The sequence below is a fragment of the Ictidomys tridecemlineatus genome, chromosome 11, assembly GCF_052094955.1.
Source record: "Ictidomys tridecemlineatus isolate mIctTri1 chromosome 11, mIctTri1.hap1, whole genome shotgun sequence".
Lineage (NCBI taxonomy): Eukaryota > Metazoa > Chordata > Mammalia > Rodentia > Sciuridae > Ictidomys > Ictidomys tridecemlineatus.
The window spans coordinates 21,577,779-21,594,850 of record NC_135487.1 but is presented as its reverse complement, the minus strand read 5'-3'; the positions used below and the strand labels follow the sequence as shown (position 1 = coordinate 21,594,850).

The following is a 17,072-nucleotide window of genomic DNA, read 5'->3' as shown; positions in this document are numbered from 1 at the left end:
GCGATGGGTCCCTGGGAAACGTCCTTCCACCCTGTTTCTGCCCTCAGGGGGACCCAGGTGGCCCTCCAGGCCCGAAGGGAGACAAGGTAAGCCCAGGCAGGGTGTGGGCACGTGGAGGGGGGCTCCTGCTCAGTGTAGAGGGGAGAAAATGGGGAAGAGGGGTTCCTGCAGCAAGCGTGTCCCAGAGAGGAGGCCAGGCATTTGACTGAGGTGGCTTAGTTCAGCCTGGCCAGGCCCTTGGTGCTCACTGAGGTGGGCCTTGGCCTGTGGTCCAGGTAGGGGACAGGCAGGGGACAGGCAGGCCTAAGCCTGGTAATGACAAATTGGCTTTCACTGCAGGGCCCAGGCTCCTTTTTGATGAGCAAAAAGCCCTGAAAATATCTGTCCCTGAAAATGTCTGTTTGTCTGTTTGTTTCCTCTGGGGTCACTCAGGTCACCTCCTCACCTATTACCCCAGGGAAAGGCACACAGCGGCCTCCTTTTCTACCTTCTTTTGTTTGAGTTAGACATGGAGAAGAACAGGGAACAGGAAGGGAGGGCTTACTGAACAGATGGGAGATTTGGCAGAGAGTATCCTGCCATTCAAAGAAGGGACTGGATGGGGAAGGGGAGATTGGGCTGAGGCCACATCTTTTAACCTTCTTCTGACCATAGGGCAGCTCTGGCACGCCGGGAAAGGAAGGTCCTGGTGGCAAACCTGTGAGTGACCCTGATCTGGTGGGGGAGAGGAGAGGGTCCCTACCCAGCATGCCTGGTCTGTTCTTTAAGGCCTCTGAGGGTGGGGCCTAGGTCTTTTCTTGGCCCCCAGTGCCCCCACCCTGTCACTAATGCCCCCTGCTTCTTCTCCAACAGGGGAAGCCAGGGGTACCAGGGATGAAGGGAGAGAAGGTGAGTCCCAGGCCTGGTTGCCCAAGGTTGGGGTGGGAGTGGGAGCCCCTCTCTGCAGATAACACAGCCTCAAGGCCCTGGGTCCAGGCTGCTAGGCCTTCCTCAGTGGCCCTCCTCTTCTTTGCTCCTGTGGAATGCACTGTGGTATGTGGCTCTGCCATCCAGCTGGTCTATGAATGAGGTAGGTCAGTGAACTAGCTCCCCTCAACCCAAGCTTCAGCGGGACACATTCATTCCTTATGGCTTGCTGTGGGGTGTAGTTGTGTGATGTCCAGGAGGTGTGTGTAAGAGGCCCCTGCAGTGTTCCTGCTGTCCACATTTTTTTTTTTTTAGTTCCAGGGATTGAACCCAGGGGTGTTTAACCACTGAGCCACATCCCCAGGCCTTTTTATTTTTTTATTTTGAAACAGGGTCTTACAAAGTTGCTTAGGGCCTTGCTAAGTTGCTGAGGCTGGCTTTGCACTTGTGATCCTCCTGCTTCAGCCTCCCAAGATGCTGGGATTATAGGCATGTGCCGCCGCGCCCAGCCTTTCCGTCCACTTCAATGTTGGGGACAGTGTGCTGGCCACCTACCCAGCGTCTCTAGAGCCGGTGCAAGCAGGAGGCTTGCACCACTTGACGTTCCCTGGGGTCTCAGCCCCGTCCTGTGCTCCTGTGGCCTTTCCTTTCTTCTAGGGTGACCCCTGTGAAGTGTGCCCAACGCTACCTGAAGGGTTCCAGAACTTTGTGGGGCTCCCTGGAAAGCCAGGGCCCAAAGGGGAACCTGGTGATCCTGCACCAGCCAGGGTAAGTGCCACGAAGGGACACCCCTCAAACACACACCTCACACACAGAGACCAACCTGGGGGCATGATCATAGAGAGGAATGGGGCAGAGGGACTGGGTGCCTCTCATGGCCACAGAGTTTGTGGGCAGAAGGTCAAGGCCATAAGGGGATATGAACCATAGAGCTTAGGGATGAACTAGAGTGTCACCCCAGGTCTCCATGGCAACCTTCTAGGACTCTCCAAGAGACTTTAGGATGCCTTTTGGGGAAGCTGGGGTGGATCCAACCCTTATTGTGGGTGCCCAGGCCTGTTATTGGAAGAGGCAAAGGAAGAGAGAGGGCAGGGCTGGGCTGGGCTGGGATCTTGGCCTGGTCTCCCCACCCCACTGTCTCACAGATCCTCTGTTTCAGGGGGGCCTGCAAACTGCCGGACAAAAAGGTGATCGGGTACGTACAGGAGCTTTCCATGGGGGTGATTTCTCCTGGCCTCATTTCCCTCATTTGTTACATGGGCTGGCTGACAGCCATCCTTCTGTGGTGTTGACCTGGGACCCCTGGGTGTTTGAAGAGCATGTGTTGGGTCACCTTGCTGTCCTCATCTATGGCCGTGGAATTTGGGGTGCCCCGACATGCCCAGTCTCAGCCCATAAACCATTATTCTCTGCAGGGAGACCCTGGCATCCAAGGCATCAAAGGAGAGAAGGTGAGGGAGCCCCTGCCCTGGCTGCCCCTCTGCCTTCCAGGGAGCCTTTCTGATCCCTGCCTTCCTTCCCCAGGGGGAGCCGTGTTCATCGTGCAGCTCAGTCGTAGGAGCCCAGCATCTTGGGCCCTCTACAGGGGCTAAAGGAGATGTGGGCTTTCCTGGCTCTGGTTTGCCTGGCCTTCCGGTGAGTGAACCACCCTTGCCATGCTGGTGGCCTTCCTGGCTATTCAGGCCTTAAGTCTTTGGGCAGGGACCAGGAGAGGGGCCATGAGGCAGGTGTCCCAAGCCTGTATCCTGATCCCTCCCTCCATCCCTGCGCTGCCCTGGGCTGTTTACCCTGGGGTTTCCTCTGAGCCCCTTGAGGTGCCATTTGTATAGCAGAAGAAACTGTCCAGCTGCCTGCAGGGTGGGCATCAGACCTTCCTCTTTCTGGCTGGACACTGGGACACTGGGGTCTTGGGAACAGGCAGGTGCTGTGACTCTGGCTTGGTTGTTTTTCAGGGGAAATCTGGGGCTCCAGGGCTGAAAGGAGAGAAGGTGAGAACTGGTTTGATGCGAGGGATGCCAGGGCTTCTTGGCAGGGAGGCAGGGCAGGGGTGGTCCTGGGCAGGGCACAGGGGCAGAGATCAAGCTGTAAATTCACAGTGAAATGCATTCATCAGTGTTTTGCAGACCAGAGACAAAGAATTGATTTCTGAGAGCCTTCATGTTCTCCAAGAGAATTCTGTCGTGTTTGATGATAATCTAAAACCCTTAAGCACATTCAAGACTATATTATAGTAAAATAATATTTAGCATTTCTTTTCTGCTGAGTATGTGTTGGGCACTGTTCCGAGTCTTGCACATCGCTTGAGCCACATCCCTAGCCCCTGTTATTCCCATTTTAAAGATGAGGAAAGGGAAGCAGAGGAAGCTACCCAAAGCCACACACGGGTGTCTGTAGAACTGGGATTTGGGCCCAGGAAGTCTGGCTCCAGAGTCTATAATCTGCACTACTCGGCCGGGTCACTCAATTTCAGTGCCCGTGTTACCGTTTGTATTTATGATTGTGTGGGAGACAAATGACAGCGTTGAACTTCTAATGGGGTGTTACTCAAAGGAGGGGTTCTGTGGGCGTACGAGCACCCAAGTGTGAGAAATACCGAGCTACATGTGCAGACTCGACTCAAACAGGCAAATCTCATGGCATTTCTCAGAGTTTCTGTGCGCCTCCCCGCCTGCCCCGCCACCTGCTTCTCCTTCTAGTCTTTTCCATGTCAGCAAATGTCATGTATTCATAGCCCCAAATCCCAAACCTGGTGTCATCTTTGACTCCTCCTTTCCCTCTGTCATCCTCCCCACCATCCCCTCCAGCAGGTCCTGTCAGCTCTGCCGGCAGCTCCTCCCTCAATGCCCCCTGCTTCTCTCTACCTCCGATGCAGCCACCTCAGTCTGGGTCCCCATCATTTCTCACCTGGATGGCGGCAGCTCCTCTGACCTGCCTGGGGCCTCTGCAGCCCTTCAACGGTCCATTTATCATCCAGTAGCTAATGTGGCTTTGTAAAAAGGAGCTCAGATCACATTTTTTTGTCCCTGCTTACAATTCTTCAGGGACTTGACTTTGTGCCACAGTCCTACTGGGCTTCACCCTGGATGACCCCACCCTGCCTCCCCTTCCAAATTCGTCTGGGTCTTTCCCTCCTCTGCTTTACTGTGCTTTAGCCATACTGGCCCTCCTTCCATTCCCACCTGTTAGATTCTCTACTGGTGGCTCCCATTAGAAACATCTAGAACATTTTTCCTCCTCACTTTCCCCCTAGGTTTTTTTGTTTTTTTTTTTTAACCAGCTGATCTTATTTTCTTCTCTCTGGCAATATAATGTGTTGTTCCTTCTCTGACCACCTTCCTGTCTCATCATCCTGGTTGTCCCCTTCATAGCATTCATCACTGTTTTTGATTATTGTTTTAAAAGTTCCAAGTGTGCAGGCTCCGCAAGGTGTTTTGTCTGTGCTGCGCACAAACCCAGCACCCAGCCAGTGCCCAGTGCAGAAAGGCATTCAATAAACAGCTGTTGGGTAAATGAATCGATGCCCTCTGGGTGCTGGATCCCGGGCAAGGGTGGAGCTGGGCTCTGAAGTGAGACAGGAAGCAGAAGCATAGCTGCTAGCCTGTGGCTGCCACAGGCTCCCTTGGGGACTTGGGGAACTCCTTTTCCCTCTTCAGGCCTCTGCTTCTCCGCGCAGGAGACAAGAGGGTGGCCTAGACATCTCAGGGCTGCTCCTGCAGTTCCAGGCTCGGGATCGCCCTCTGCCACCTCCTCCTGCCTTTCACCATTTGTTCTCTGTTTGACCCTCAGGGTAATTTCGGGGAGGCAGGGCCAGCCGGCAGTCCGGTAAGGATGGTTTAGATGGCAGCAGCTCAGGGCCGGGCGGGGGGGAGGACAAGGCGGGGTGCTGCCCACTGACTGGGAACTGATAGGCCTGGGCTGTGCCTCTGCATGGCCCAGGGTGAGGCTGGGCATCATATGTGGCTCCTTCTTGTGTAGGGGCCACCAGGACCAGTGGGACCAGCAGGTATCAAAGGAGCAAAGGTGAGTCGGGGGCATCCCCTGTGTGTGGTGGGCATCCCCCACCCCCGGGGTGGACACTCATCTCGCTCTGCTGTTCAGCCCCTGAGCTCCTCACTGCCTGCAGGGTAAATCCAACTCCTTAGCCCGGCGTCAAGATCCTGATGACCTGGTCCCCACCCAGGTTTCTCCCCTGTGTTCCCACTGTCTCTCCTAGATGCCCCCTGCGCAGCAGAGGTGCTGCGTCAGCTCTGGCTATATTTCACGGCCCCAGATCCCAAGTGGAGCCCTAGGGCCCCAGGGCCTAGGGGCCCCTAACCCGGCACCCTTGCTCTGCAGGGGGAGCCTTGTGAGCCGTGCCTGGCGCTGTCCAGGCCTCAGGAGGGGGATGGCCGTGTGGTGCACTTGCCTGGCCCGACTGGAGAGAAGGGGGAGCCTGGGCTTCCCGGCTTTGGCCTACCAGGAAAGCAGGTGAGTCTGGGGGCCTCTGGAGGTGGCTGTGGGCAGGGCTGGAGAGAGCGGAGAGTCCCTCTGGCGTCTCTTGACTCCCTGGGCAGAGTAGAGCACTGGAAGTACCTGGAGGGGTTGGCGCCTCTGTCTTTAGCAGAAGGTGTCATGACGAGCTCTGCCTGGGACACAGCAGGACAGGCAGGAGGGTCACCACCCTTGGGCCAGACGGACCTGGCTTCTAATCCCAGCTCTGCCTTTTCCCGGATCTTTGGCTTGAGTGCATCAGTTCTGTTCCCTGTGCCTCTGGATTCTGCCCGTAGAATGTGGTCAGCTGCCCGTGTGTGAAGCCGTGAGCAGCAGGCACAGGCACGGCAGAAGCGACACTTACGGCCCTGAGCATTACTCTGTCACTGCCTTAATAGTAACATTAACATTGAATGGCAGCCTAGGGGACACTATGTGCCATGTGCTGCTCCGCACACATCAGCTCATCACATCTCAGAAGAACCCCATGGGCAGAAGCTCTACTAGTTTATCACCCCCCATTTGACAGATGGGGAAACTGAGGCACATAGGTAAGGTAATCTGTCATGTCACACAGGCAAGGAGTGTGGCTCAAGGCTCCTTGCCACCTACACAAGATTCCTCCACTAGCTGAGAGCAGAGAGTGCTTTTCTTTCTGTCACATCCTCTGGTCTAACAGGGCTGGGTGCTCAGGAGTGTCCAGCGTGGGTGAATGGGTGCTGGGAACGCTCTCTCCTCAGGGCAAGGCCGGAGAGCGTGGACTGAAGGGGCAGAAGGTGAGAGAACCTGGGCGGGCATGTGGGGGGGGCCCAGCCCTTCTCGGAGGCCCTCTTTTCCTGGCTGCCTTGTGCCCACTGTACTCCCTTCCCAGCCCCAGCCCCAGTGAGGGACTGTGAGTGTCTGCAGGCCCTAAGGGGGCAACCTGCCCCCAACTGGGCCACCCCACACTCCTTGAGCCCCACTTCTTACAGGGTGATGCTGGGAATCCTGGAGACCCCGGCACTCCAGGGAGCACAGGACAGCCAGGGCTGTCAGGAGAGCCTGGGGTTCGGGGACCTGCAGGGCCAAAAGGAGAAAAGGTCAGTCAAGGGGCGCAGTTTGTTGCATGGGCAAAAAGAAACCGGGTGGAAGCCAGTGAAGAGGGATTGCAGGGCAAGCATGAGCCTCCAAGGAGGCTAGAATCACTGGGTGGAGGCTCCGGAGTTCGTTTTAGCTTGGAGCATTGGGGACCCATTTTGATTTCCCAGGCTGACGTGGGGGCAGTAGAGAGGTAGGACTTTCAAAGGGGTGTGAGAACCCCTTTTAGTGCCTGTCGGCCTGGTTGCTAGTCCTGGCTCCCTGACTCCCTTCTCCATCTCTGAGCAGGGTGATGGCTGCACCGCCTGCCCCAGCCTGCAGGGGCTGCCGACCAACATGGCTGGATTGCCTGGGAAGCCTGGCCCCAAAGGAGAGCAGGGCCCAGAAGGTGTGGGCCGGCCTGGCAAACCGGTGAGCTGCAGCTGCCTGCCCTCTGGTCCTTCCCTCCTGGGCTTTGCCTTCTCTTCCTCCTGCCCCGCTTCCCGGGGTGATTCCACAGGCCCCTTGTCTTCCAGGGCCAGCCTGGTCTGCCAGGAGTTCAAGGACCCCCAGGACTGAAGGGCATACAGGTGTGTGTGAGTCTGGGGCCTGGACTGCCGCTGTGTGAACCAGAGTAGGGGACTTTGGGGGGCTGAGGGCTTAGAGAGGGAACGGGGACAGGTGTAGAGTGGGGAGAAGGTGAAGGCTAAGGAGGTAAAGGAGAAGGGGCTGGGAGGAGGGTGGAGGGTGAGTTCCGAATCTTGAGCCAGGGATGCACTTCTGCCTCTTCAGGGGGAGCCGGGTCCTCCAGGAATGGGCGCCCAGGGGCCCCCGGTGAGTCTCCAGCCTTACCTGTACCCTCCGCCTTCCCTCTCCTGCCCGTACCTGCCTCTCTACCTCCTGTCAGTAGCCCACTCCCTCCCTCTCCCCAAAGCACAGAGCTCTGCCTCCCCCAGACACTCAAGGGCCGCCTCTGGGACCAGGGGTGGGACAGCAGCCCTGGCCTGCTGTTGCTCTCGGGGTCATGGCTTTAACCCCCATGTCTCTGACCCTCGGGGTCTCCTTGGGGAGCTCCCCTGACTTTGAGCCAGTAGATGCCCCCACCATGGCCAGGTCTGCCAGTGGGATGGGGCCAGCGGGGCAGGTTGGCTGGGCCGCCCCGTCTCAGTCTGCCCTTTCTAACTTACAGGGAGAGCCTGGAGCCCAGGGTGTGCCTGGCATGCAGGTATGTCTGCCTTGGGCCTGACGGAGACCCTGACGGAGACCTTGACGGAGACCGGCAGGGGAAGGGACAGTCTGGGGTAAGAAATAACTGTGTTTCCATCTACAGGGATTTCCGGGACCTCGAGGACCACCTGGCCCCGCTGGAGAAAAGGGTGACCAGGTGAGCCTCTGCCGCTGTGGGCGTTGGACCCAGGGGACGCAGGGCCGGGGGCTGAGTGATGCCAATCAGAGGATGGTCCGAGACCCAGTCTGATGCATCACAGCTGCTGGATTATGCAGCTCTGATCCTGTCCCTGCAGTCTTTGTGTCCTCTCTTCCCCAGGGATCTCCAGGGCTGAAAGGAGCCACCGGACCCATGGGACCCCCTGGTGCCAGTGTTTCCGGACTTCCGGTAAGAGTCCCCTCTGTGCTCTATGCTGGGGATGTTGCTGGAACCAAGACACTGCTGCTGGGAGGAGGGCACCGAGCTGACCCTGCCTGTCCCACAGCTTGAGCAGGAGAGGGGAGCGTCCCTCAGCCTCAGGGAAGCAAGGTGCTCTGGGGGAGAGCTCTTGCGCTGTAACAAAAACGATCGCCACAATCTTTTTACTCTCCTCTGTTGTTTTTTAGAAATATTTTTATTAATTTTTCCTTTTAATTCACGTATAGTGATTGCACATATTTATGGGGTACGGTGTGATAATTTCAATACATGTATACAACGTGTAACGATCAGATCAGGGACTTGGCATTTCCATCTCATATCATTCCTTTGGGTTCAGTGCCTTCAGCTCTTCTTCTGCTTCTTCTCAAATGTTTAACAGGTCATGGTAAACTGTAGCTGTGGAGCACTAGAAAGGGTTCCTCCTGTCTACCTGTGTCTCGGTACCTGTTATTCAGCCTCACTCCGTCCTTCCCCCTCAACCTCTAGAAATCACCTTTCTACTCTCTTCAACTTTTTTTTTTGGGGGGGTGGGGATTGCTGGGGATTGAACTCAGGGGCACTTGACCACTGAACCACATCCCCAGCCCTATTTTGTATTTTATTTAGAAACAAGGTCTCACTGAGCACCTCGGTTTAGCTGAGGCTGGCTTTGAACTCACGATCCTCCTGCCTCAGCCTCCCGAGCCGCTGGGATTAGAGGCATGCGTCACCGTGCCCAGCTTACTCTCTTCCACCTTGAGATCAACTTTTCTAGTTTCTGCAGAGAAGGGAACGTGCCCACCACCGTGTTGTGAGCAGCAGCTGTGCTAAGGCCCCGTGCTAAGCTCTGAACACACAGCCTCACTTCCTTCTCCTAACATCCCTTGAAGGGAACTGTTATTGTCCCTGTTCCCTAGACAAGGAAACAGAAGGCCAGAGAGTAAGAGGCAAAGCCAAGAACTTGAAACCTGACCCTACTTCCAACCTTGGAGCCGCTAGAGACCGTCTATACCAGTACTCCCTGGGAGAATGGTCGGACCCGGGCTGCACTGCCCAAGAAAACGATTCCCGGTCATAAAGACATTTCCATTGAACAAATTACATAGATTAAGTCATAATAAGTGCATTTTCTCATTTTAGTCATCAAAGACGTGTCTAATAGTCAGCTTCCACTCCACATGAACCCACTAGAACTTTACAAGATGATATAATTTTAGCCTAAATCAAAGAAACGCTACCTTTCAGCTGGCTCAGGCCCTGCTGGGTCGTGGGCAAATGTATAATTTTTCTTGAGCTTTTGGTGATGTTGAAAATAGCCCAGTGAACCATATCCTTTTCTATCTTTGTGGATCCCTAGAGAAATTCTTGTTCCAGTTTGGGAATCACTGATGGATTCCTCCTGAGGGGGTGCCAAAGCCCAGAGCGGGTGGGGACTTGCCCAGGGCCACATGGCCAGTCTGTGATGCTCAGCAGAGCTGGGCAGTCAGGGCTCCTCCCAGGCCCAGGGAGCCACAGGGTGAAGGCAGAGATGGGTCCTGGTCCTGGGGGAGCTTTGAGTCCCAGGTGTGACTATCGAGGGTCCCCTAGGAAGGCAGCCCCATCCCACACTCACTAGCTGTGTGACCTTAGGCAAGTGACAACATCTCAGAGTCTCCAGTTCCTTGGTAATGAGAATAGGGGCTGAAATTCTCTTCTCCCAGCTCAGTCAACTGAGGTGACTTTCACCACAGGGAGACATGTACCATGCACTCAAGTGAGAAATGGGGAGCAGGGACTTGGGGCCCCACAGCCTGGGTGCTGTTGTGCTGTCGGATTGACAGTGAAATTTCTCCGAGCCTCGGTTCCCCACCTGTGGAAGGGAGCAGTCCACCAGCCAGCCTTCTTCTCCTTCCCTTCTCTTTTGCTCCTGGCCTCAGTCTCCTCCAGCAAGACCGGATGCTTCTCTTTGTCCCCATTGCCCTTCTCTGAGGCGGCTGGATGGCTGGCCACGGTCCAGTCTCACCCACTCACTCTGAGCTCTCTCCCTCCAGGGCCTTGATGGGCAGCAAGGACAGACTGGACTTCCGGGGGCCAGAGGAATGCCGGTGAGTGTGGGCCGCGGGCAGCAGGAAGCCCCGGCTGGCCCTGCCTCTGCGCCCCTGCTTTCTCACTGCCTGCTCCTTCTCTGCAGGGCGAAAAGGGATCTCGAGGAGAGAAGGTAAGTTCCAAGGACCTGTGGCCACTGCTCTGGGGGAAATAGCAGCCCCTACAGTCCCACACCAGGGGAACCTGTGCACATGGTAGTGTCCCCAGACCAGAGGACAGGAGCTGAGGAGACACCCTGGATTCCTTGCTGTACTTCCCAGTAGCCCCAGGTACTTCCCACTCTACATATTTGCCCAGGACTTAACCAGGATCCCAGGAGGCCAGAGAACTCCAAGGCCCTCTTAAGAAGGAGCTGCAGTTGCAAATAGGGTCTGAGTCAGAGGATGCGGCAGGAAGTACATTGGAAGGACTAGAGGTGAGAAGGCAGAGAGGTGAGGGTCCAGACAGAAGGGTCTAGAAGCAGGACTGCAGCTGGAGGAGCTGCCGTGAGAATAGCTGTGTAGCTACAGTGATGTGACTAGGTGACAGCAGTAACAGCAGCAGCTGCCCGTCACTTGCTGAATACCTGCCAGGTGACAGGACTGCTATACACATTAATCCAACCTCATGAGAGCCTCTAAAGTCCGAATCGTTATCCCCATTCTACAGATGAGGAGACTGAGGTCCACAGGTTGCCCGAGGGTAATTCTGGATTTAAGCCCTGGCCTCTCCATCTCTAGGGTCCAGGCTGACTCACAGATGTCCGTTTCCAGAGAGCCCTCCATCCTTGCCGCCTCTAACCAAGGCTCTTGTCTTTCCAGGGTGAGCCAGGGGAGTGCTCTTGCCCCCCTCGCGGGGACCCCATCTTCTCTGGCATGCCGGTAAGTGGTGCTGAGAGCCTTCCCCGCCCGGGGAGAGGCCTGGCCTCCAGCCTCGCCTGGTGCCCAGTGTGCAAGGGCCCCGCAGGGCTTTGCGCCCCAGCCAGCCGCCTCCCCTCGCAGCCCTGCGCTTGGTGTAGACGTTGCCTGTAACCTCTCCCCTTCTTTTGCGACTCCCACTCCCACCCAGGGTGCTCCGGGACTTTGGATGGGCAGCTCCTGGCAGCCGGGCCCGCAGGTGTGTGTCGCTTGTCTCCTCTGTCTCTCCTCTTGTCCGCCAGCGCCCCGCGGCTTGCCCACCTGGACTGGACACTGCTGCCCCCAGCAATGGGGTGAGTTTTCCCTTCTGGCTCTGATTCTGTCGTCTCTCCTTCAGGGTCCCCCAGGTGTCCCTGGACCTCCAGGCCCCCCAGGAATGCCCGGGCTACAGGTAAGGGGGAGAAGAGAATGAGGAGTTTGGGGGCCAGGCTCTGGCACTCTTGGTGGCCACTCCATGCTGGACCCTGAGGACACTGATCCCCTGCACTAGCCACCATGTCTTGTTGGTCATTTGTTCCTGCCTGCCAGGGTCACATGGAGGACACATGGATGCCTCAGGCCAGGCCGTGCGCATACTCAGCCCTTTTTAAAGGAATGTCCAGGTATCTCACCAATGGGTACCAAGCTCAGACCTTGGTCAACTCTCAGAATCTGGGTCAAGTCAAAGCCCTGTACCCTGGTACGGAGCTCTCCATTTTGGAGCAGAGTTCGACATCCATTCATTCATGCAACACACATTTTGCACATCTTCTATTTCCCAGGCACTGTTTTAGGTGCTAGGAGACAGCGGCAAACAAAAATGAAACCCTCTGCCCTCTTGGAGCTCGCATCCTAATAGAAGAGACAGGCAATAAGCAGGATAAAGAAGTAGAATATAGCATTTTGTAGCAAGTGGTGTGTGCCAGGGAGAAAAATAAAGCAGGGTGAGGATAGGAAATAGAAAGAGGGCAGGAAAGACGTTTGTGAAAAGAAGTGGACATTTGAATCAATACTTAGGAAATGCAAAATGAACCCACAGAGGAAACTGCTTCTGGTAGGGAAAGCAATCAGTGCAAAGGCCCAGAGGTGGGAAGGTGCCTGATGGGTTTGAGGAACAGCAAAGAAGCCAGAGATAGGGAGCGCGGAGTTGAGACCTGTGCGGCATTTTGATTAGAATTTGCATTTTGGAGCCAGGCATCCTGAATTGGAATCCCAGCTCTGCCATGTACTCGCTGTGTGATGCTGGGCAAGCTACTTAACCTCTCTCTGACTCAATTCCTTCATCTGGGGATGATTACAACACCCACCTGATAGGGCTTTTTGTGGGTATTAAAAAAGAGAATCCATGTGAAGTATACACTGTTCCTGGCACAGAGTAAACATTCGAGAGCATCAGCTATCATAACTGTCCCGATGGCTGCTTTTATTGTTTTACATCCATTTTTTCTTTTCATTCATTTGAGCCTCACATCAGCCCCAAGAGGCAGGTGGAGTCATCCCAGCTGGGCAAGCTGATCTGAGAGTTGCAATATAGTATCCAAGGTCACACGCCCAAGAATTGGCAACCTGGACTGGGGCTTCCCCCTGCACAGCACTTTCTGTTCCCGCCCACTGCGTCTCAGGACAGTGCAACCAGGAGCTAGAGTCACGCCATGTGTCTGGCAGCCCCACAGTTGCTGAAAGTGTCCAAACTTCCTGTACAGTGCCAGGAAGTAGTCATTTGTCTGCAGGGGGGCTTGCAATTGCTTGGGGAGGCTGAGAATCATTTCTTGATGACCCAGTAACAAGGGAGGGCTGATGTGGTATGAATCCTGCTGAGCTGTGCTGGAGGGTGGGCGGTGGGAAAGTCAGAATGCTGAGTGGTCCCAGGCACCAGTGTCCTCCTGTGGTGCCAGTGACTGAGACCAAGCCCAGGCTGCTGCTGACAAGTGGGCCAGGCAGAGTGCAGGAGGGCCGAGCAGCTCCTCCCTTTGGGTTCAGAGAGAGGCTCAGAGATGCATAGTCCTTACCGGCCCAAGACTGCGTAGTCCTGGTGCCTAATTACTGCATTTCATCCCAGTCCACTTCATAGATGGGGAAACTGAGGCACAGAGGTAGGAAATGTGCCTAAGGCTGTATAGCTAGTAGGCAGTTGAGCCTAGACTTAAACTTGGGCTGCACTACTCTCTTCTACAGTGGAACAACACAGGGACATTGAGTTCTGGGAGAGCAGGAAAAGAATCAAAGTCTCAGGCTAGGACTAACAGACCAGCCGCTGAGAATGGAGCAGGGGGTGAATCACCGTAGTTATCACATTCAAGGCACTTGCCCTGTGCCCGGCAGGGTTCTAAATCCTGATCGCTCTGGGCAACAGAGGGGGCTGGGTAGAGGCTGACTCAGGGCTGACCCAGGCCTGGGAGAGCCTGCCCTGAATAGGGAGGGCTGCTCTGGAGGAGGAGATGTGTTCCTTTCTGGAAGCTGGGACTTGAAGGGAGGCCAGATCTCAGAGTGGGCCAAGGAAATCCTACACAGGGAGGAGCAGGCTGAGCGGTGGTGCGTTCACTCAACACATATTTAATGCGCACTCCTCCATGTTGGGTGCTGGGGGATTAGAAATGGAGTATACTCCCTTGCCTCTGTAGAGGATTTAATATGCAAATGTGAACTGCCAGTCTGCAAGGGGAGCTGAGCGCTGCCTGGTGCTCACTTAACAAGAGTGTCCCGGTGCGTCCCAGGCTCTGTACCAAGCCCCTCACAGCCACTGTCTCCTTGAAGCCTTGCTGTAAATGATCACTGTTTTGCAGATAAGGAAAATGCAGCTTGGAAGTATTCTCCCCTGCCCCCAGATAACCTGCCCAAGTTATAGGTGTAGCCAGGTTTGCTCCTAGACGGGACTGATTGGCCAGCATCCGGTATTCTGGGGATGCCTTTTGAAGGATGATGTGGAATAGTGGGAAAGAGGGTCAGAAGCCGGTGGTCCTCACTCTGAATCTCAGCTCCGTGGTTATCTTGAGTTGTGGTCTTTTACATACTTTCTCTGAGGTCTTTCTTTTGTTTTTAAGATGAGATAAAACACCGAGTTCACCACCATAGCTGTGGTTCAATGAGGAAATACCAAGAAGCTAGTACAGAAAGAAACAGTTACTCTAGGGGAGACCCGCTGACCAATTGCTGACCTTCCCCTGCCGCACGGGGAAGACACTTCCAGCGGGGCTGGTTTCGGTGGTCACTCCTCTGAGCTCCTTGGCTCCTCTTTCTGAGCTGTCTGGAAACTTTTGAGCTAAGAATAGAGGCAGACTTGTGCTGTGCTGGCCGGGGCTCTCAGTTCTGCAGGATGAGGGAAAGGGCTGAAGACAGGGAGCAGGGAGAGGGCCAGAGAGGCGCCTGCTCACTCGTGTCTGTGTCTTCTTGCGCAGGGAGTACCTGGAAACAACGGCTTGCCAGGACAGCCTGGGCTCACGGCAGAACTGGTGGGTACCAGCCAGGACTCACCGCCCATCACCCTCCCTGCCCTTCCCAGGCCTGAGCTGGCCACGCCCACCCCTTTAGCAGCTGTGAGGGTCCCTGTTTTCTCCCCCTTCCAAGGCTGGGAGAGGCCCAGATGGCACGATACATCCTGAGACTATACCTGATCCCATAAGCCTCCTTCCCCTTTCTCCCACCTGCTAGAACCCACACATCTGTCTCTTGCAGGGCTCCTTACCCATTGAGAAGCACCTTCTTAAGGTAAGAGGCCACGGGGAGGGGGGCGGGTGGGGGGGGGCAGGAGCTGGCTGGGTTGTCTCCCAAGGGAATTCTCATAGTAAACCCTCAGCTGCGTGCACCTCATGGAGAGCACAGATTGAGTTTGCTGGTTCCCTGTTCGTAGGGAATGCATTCCAAGCATCTGTCTTAAGAGGGCCTGGCTGGTGCCTGGCTTGTAACAGACCCCCAGGCAACATTTGTTGAATGAGTGCTCAAAGGAATCCTGTGAAGGTCCCCACATGGTGGATGCTGGTGGCAGAATCCAACCCTGAAGCCTGCTTGCAGCAGCTGGCAATGAGCTCCTGTAGCACTCAGGTCACACCAGGGCAGGGCCCGGCAGCTTCCAGCACAAGGCACAGTGCAGTGGTGGGAGGCTGTGAAGGTCAGGTTCTCTGAAGACCCTGGGTGGGCCAGACTGGGTATTCCAGGGAGGAGGGGGATTTGGGGAACAATTCTAGCAATAAGAAAGGGGACATGATGCTTGGGAGGAGAGTCGGCCATGAATAGGCCTCTGAATAGCTGTAAAACCCAGCCCATGGTAACTCAGGCTCCTCCAGTCCTGCCTTGTGCAGTTTCCTCCAGATCTTAGAGCACAGTCATTGCTAAAGGCTGCCTTCTGGAACCTGGACTTCCTCCTCCAGACCAGCAACTTTGGGCCCTGCCTGTGCCTTGGCCTCCAGGGTCTCCCCCAAGCTCCCATCCTGGCCACCCTCTCCTTGTACTGGCTAGCTAGTCAGTGTCCTGGACATCCCACTCCTGGGTGGGCCTTGGTCAGGGCGGAGTACGGGGACTGTCTCTAGGAGGACTGTTGAGGTCCAGAGACCTGGGGAGCCTCTGAGGAGCAGTGGAGGGAAGGTCCATCCCTGCTCTAAATTCAGATGTTTCTGGAAGAGGAGGTTGGCTGACCTGGCAGCCGCCACATGTTGGATCATAGTACATTTGTGCCACTAAGGCCCCTGCTCCTCTCTCTAGGCCGCAGCAACGGCTTCTTCCTCCTCCTCCTCCTCCTCCTCCTCCTCCTCCTCCTCTTCTCTCCTCCTCCTCCTCCTCCTCCTCCTCCTCCTCCTCCTCCTCCTCCTCTTCTTCTTCTTCTTCTTCTTCTGCAGTGCTGGGGATTGAACCCAGAGCCTTGCACATACTAGGCAAGCATGCTCTACCACTGAGCTGCACCCCCCGTCTGTGTCCTAAGCGTCTGTCAACTCTGGGTTCTGTTAATCCTGCTCCTGAGCAGAAATCAGGCCAAACCCAGGATCTGACATTGCTTCTCATAGCATCTCACTTGTGGGCTTCGTAATCAAATGCCCAGCGAGGGCCCCAAACAGGATCTGAACATGGCCCATAGAAGAGGTCAGGTGGCAGCCCGGGTGCCTCCAGGAGTCCTGGCCATGGCTGTGTCCACAACCCAGAGGAAGCTTAGACTTAGCTGCAGACAGACGGGGCCAATCCAGGCTCCCACTTACCTAGAAGAAGTGCATCTCCTCTTTCTCAAAAGAGAGGCTCCCCCAGCTCCACAATGCTCAGGAGATTCCCTGCCTGCCTGCGCCCTGAGGATTGACTGTGATAACGCTCTGAGGCCTATTAGGAGGCCTGCCTCATAGCTGAGTAAATGACAGCATTATCCTTGGGCAATGCAGTGAACGGTGAAGGTGAGATGGGGCTCCTGCCTGGGGTCCCCGACACCATGCCAGGCCAGAGAGAGGCTCCAGGTCTCCAAGTCCTTTGAAACTGCAGGCCGGTTTTACAGGTGGGTTTTAGTGTATGGAAGGGAGGACCAGAGAGGTCTGTGAAGGAAATGCCTAGAGTAGGAGGAAGCTCTTCCTTCAAGAAGCCTGGAGAGGCCCAGTGACCTGGGGAGCCTCTGACAGTTGGTCTCTCTGGGCAGCGGAGGGCAGGCCCTCCCCAGAGGTCGGCCGTGGGCTCTGCTGCTCCTGCACCGGCTTCCCTGGCTCCCTCAGGCAGGGGAACTGGCTGTTGGAGCCAGTCTTTCCAGCCTAGATTCTCGTGGCTTGTCCTCACGGTGGGTGCAGGTTGCAGGAACAGCCGGGACAGATGGTCCCTCTGTGGGCCCCTGCGCCTCCTCCCACACGCCTGTCTGCAAAGTGCTGTGGCTTGGCCCACCAGAGCTGCTTCCTGGAGGAAACTCAAAGCCAATTGTTGGGATTGGGTCCCCTGAGGATGGAGCAAAGCTGCCGCAGGGACGTGGCTGGGGAGGGAGAGAGTGTGGGCAGAGAGCTCCTGGGCAGGGTGCCCCAGCCCTGGGTTCTGAGCGGAGTTCCCCATCTGGCCCATCCTGGCCGGCTCTGACCCAGGCCCCCCCACCCTCCCCATTT

The 17,072-nt window shown here is 55.9% G+C and overlaps 1 protein-coding gene across 9 annotated transcripts in view; it reads left to right on the top strand.

Moving 5' to 3' along the window:
• The window catches only part of Col16a1 (collagen type XVI alpha 1 chain), a 47,961-nt gene that overhangs the window by 12,023 nt on the left and 18,866 nt on the right, over window positions 1-17,072 (top strand). For 6 of the 9 annotated variants that reach the window (XM_078025796.1, XM_078025801.1, XM_078025795.1 and 3 more), the window contains 26 exons: window positions 48-86; window positions 655-699; window positions 853-888; window positions 1,564-1,674; window positions 2,066-2,101; window positions 2,322-2,357; window positions 2,431-2,541; window positions 2,859-2,894; window positions 4,693-4,728; window positions 4,882-4,926; window positions 5,242-5,373; window positions 6,117-6,152; window positions 6,348-6,455; window positions 6,742-6,864; window positions 6,969-7,022; window positions 7,225-7,266; window positions 7,622-7,657; window positions 7,763-7,816; window positions 7,979-8,047; window positions 10,090-10,143; window positions 10,230-10,256; window positions 10,945-11,004; window positions 11,192-11,239; window positions 11,378-11,431; window positions 14,415-14,468; window positions 14,692-14,724. In XM_078025796.1, the coding sequence (XP_077881922.1) occupies window positions 48-86; window positions 655-699; window positions 853-888; window positions 1,564-1,674; window positions 2,066-2,101; window positions 2,322-2,357; window positions 2,431-2,541; window positions 2,859-2,894; window positions 4,693-4,728; window positions 4,882-4,926; window positions 5,242-5,373; window positions 6,117-6,152; window positions 6,348-6,455; window positions 6,742-6,864; window positions 6,969-7,022; window positions 7,225-7,266; window positions 7,622-7,657; window positions 7,763-7,816; window positions 7,979-8,047; window positions 10,090-10,143; window positions 10,230-10,256; window positions 10,945-11,004; window positions 11,192-11,239; window positions 11,378-11,431; window positions 14,415-14,468; window positions 14,692-14,724 (1,515 nt within the window). The remainder of the gene's footprint in view (window positions 1-47; window positions 87-654; window positions 700-852; window positions 889-1,563; window positions 1,675-2,065; window positions 2,102-2,321; window positions 2,358-2,430; window positions 2,542-2,858; window positions 2,895-4,692; window positions 4,729-4,881; window positions 4,927-5,241; window positions 5,374-6,116; window positions 6,153-6,347; window positions 6,456-6,741; window positions 6,865-6,968; window positions 7,023-7,224; window positions 7,267-7,621; window positions 7,658-7,762; window positions 7,817-7,978; window positions 8,048-10,089; window positions 10,144-10,229; window positions 10,257-10,944; window positions 11,005-11,191; window positions 11,240-11,377; window positions 11,432-14,414; window positions 14,469-14,691; window positions 14,725-17,072) is intronic. The other 3 variants (XM_078025802.1, XM_078025799.1, XM_078025798.1) reach the window with 1 other exon arrangement.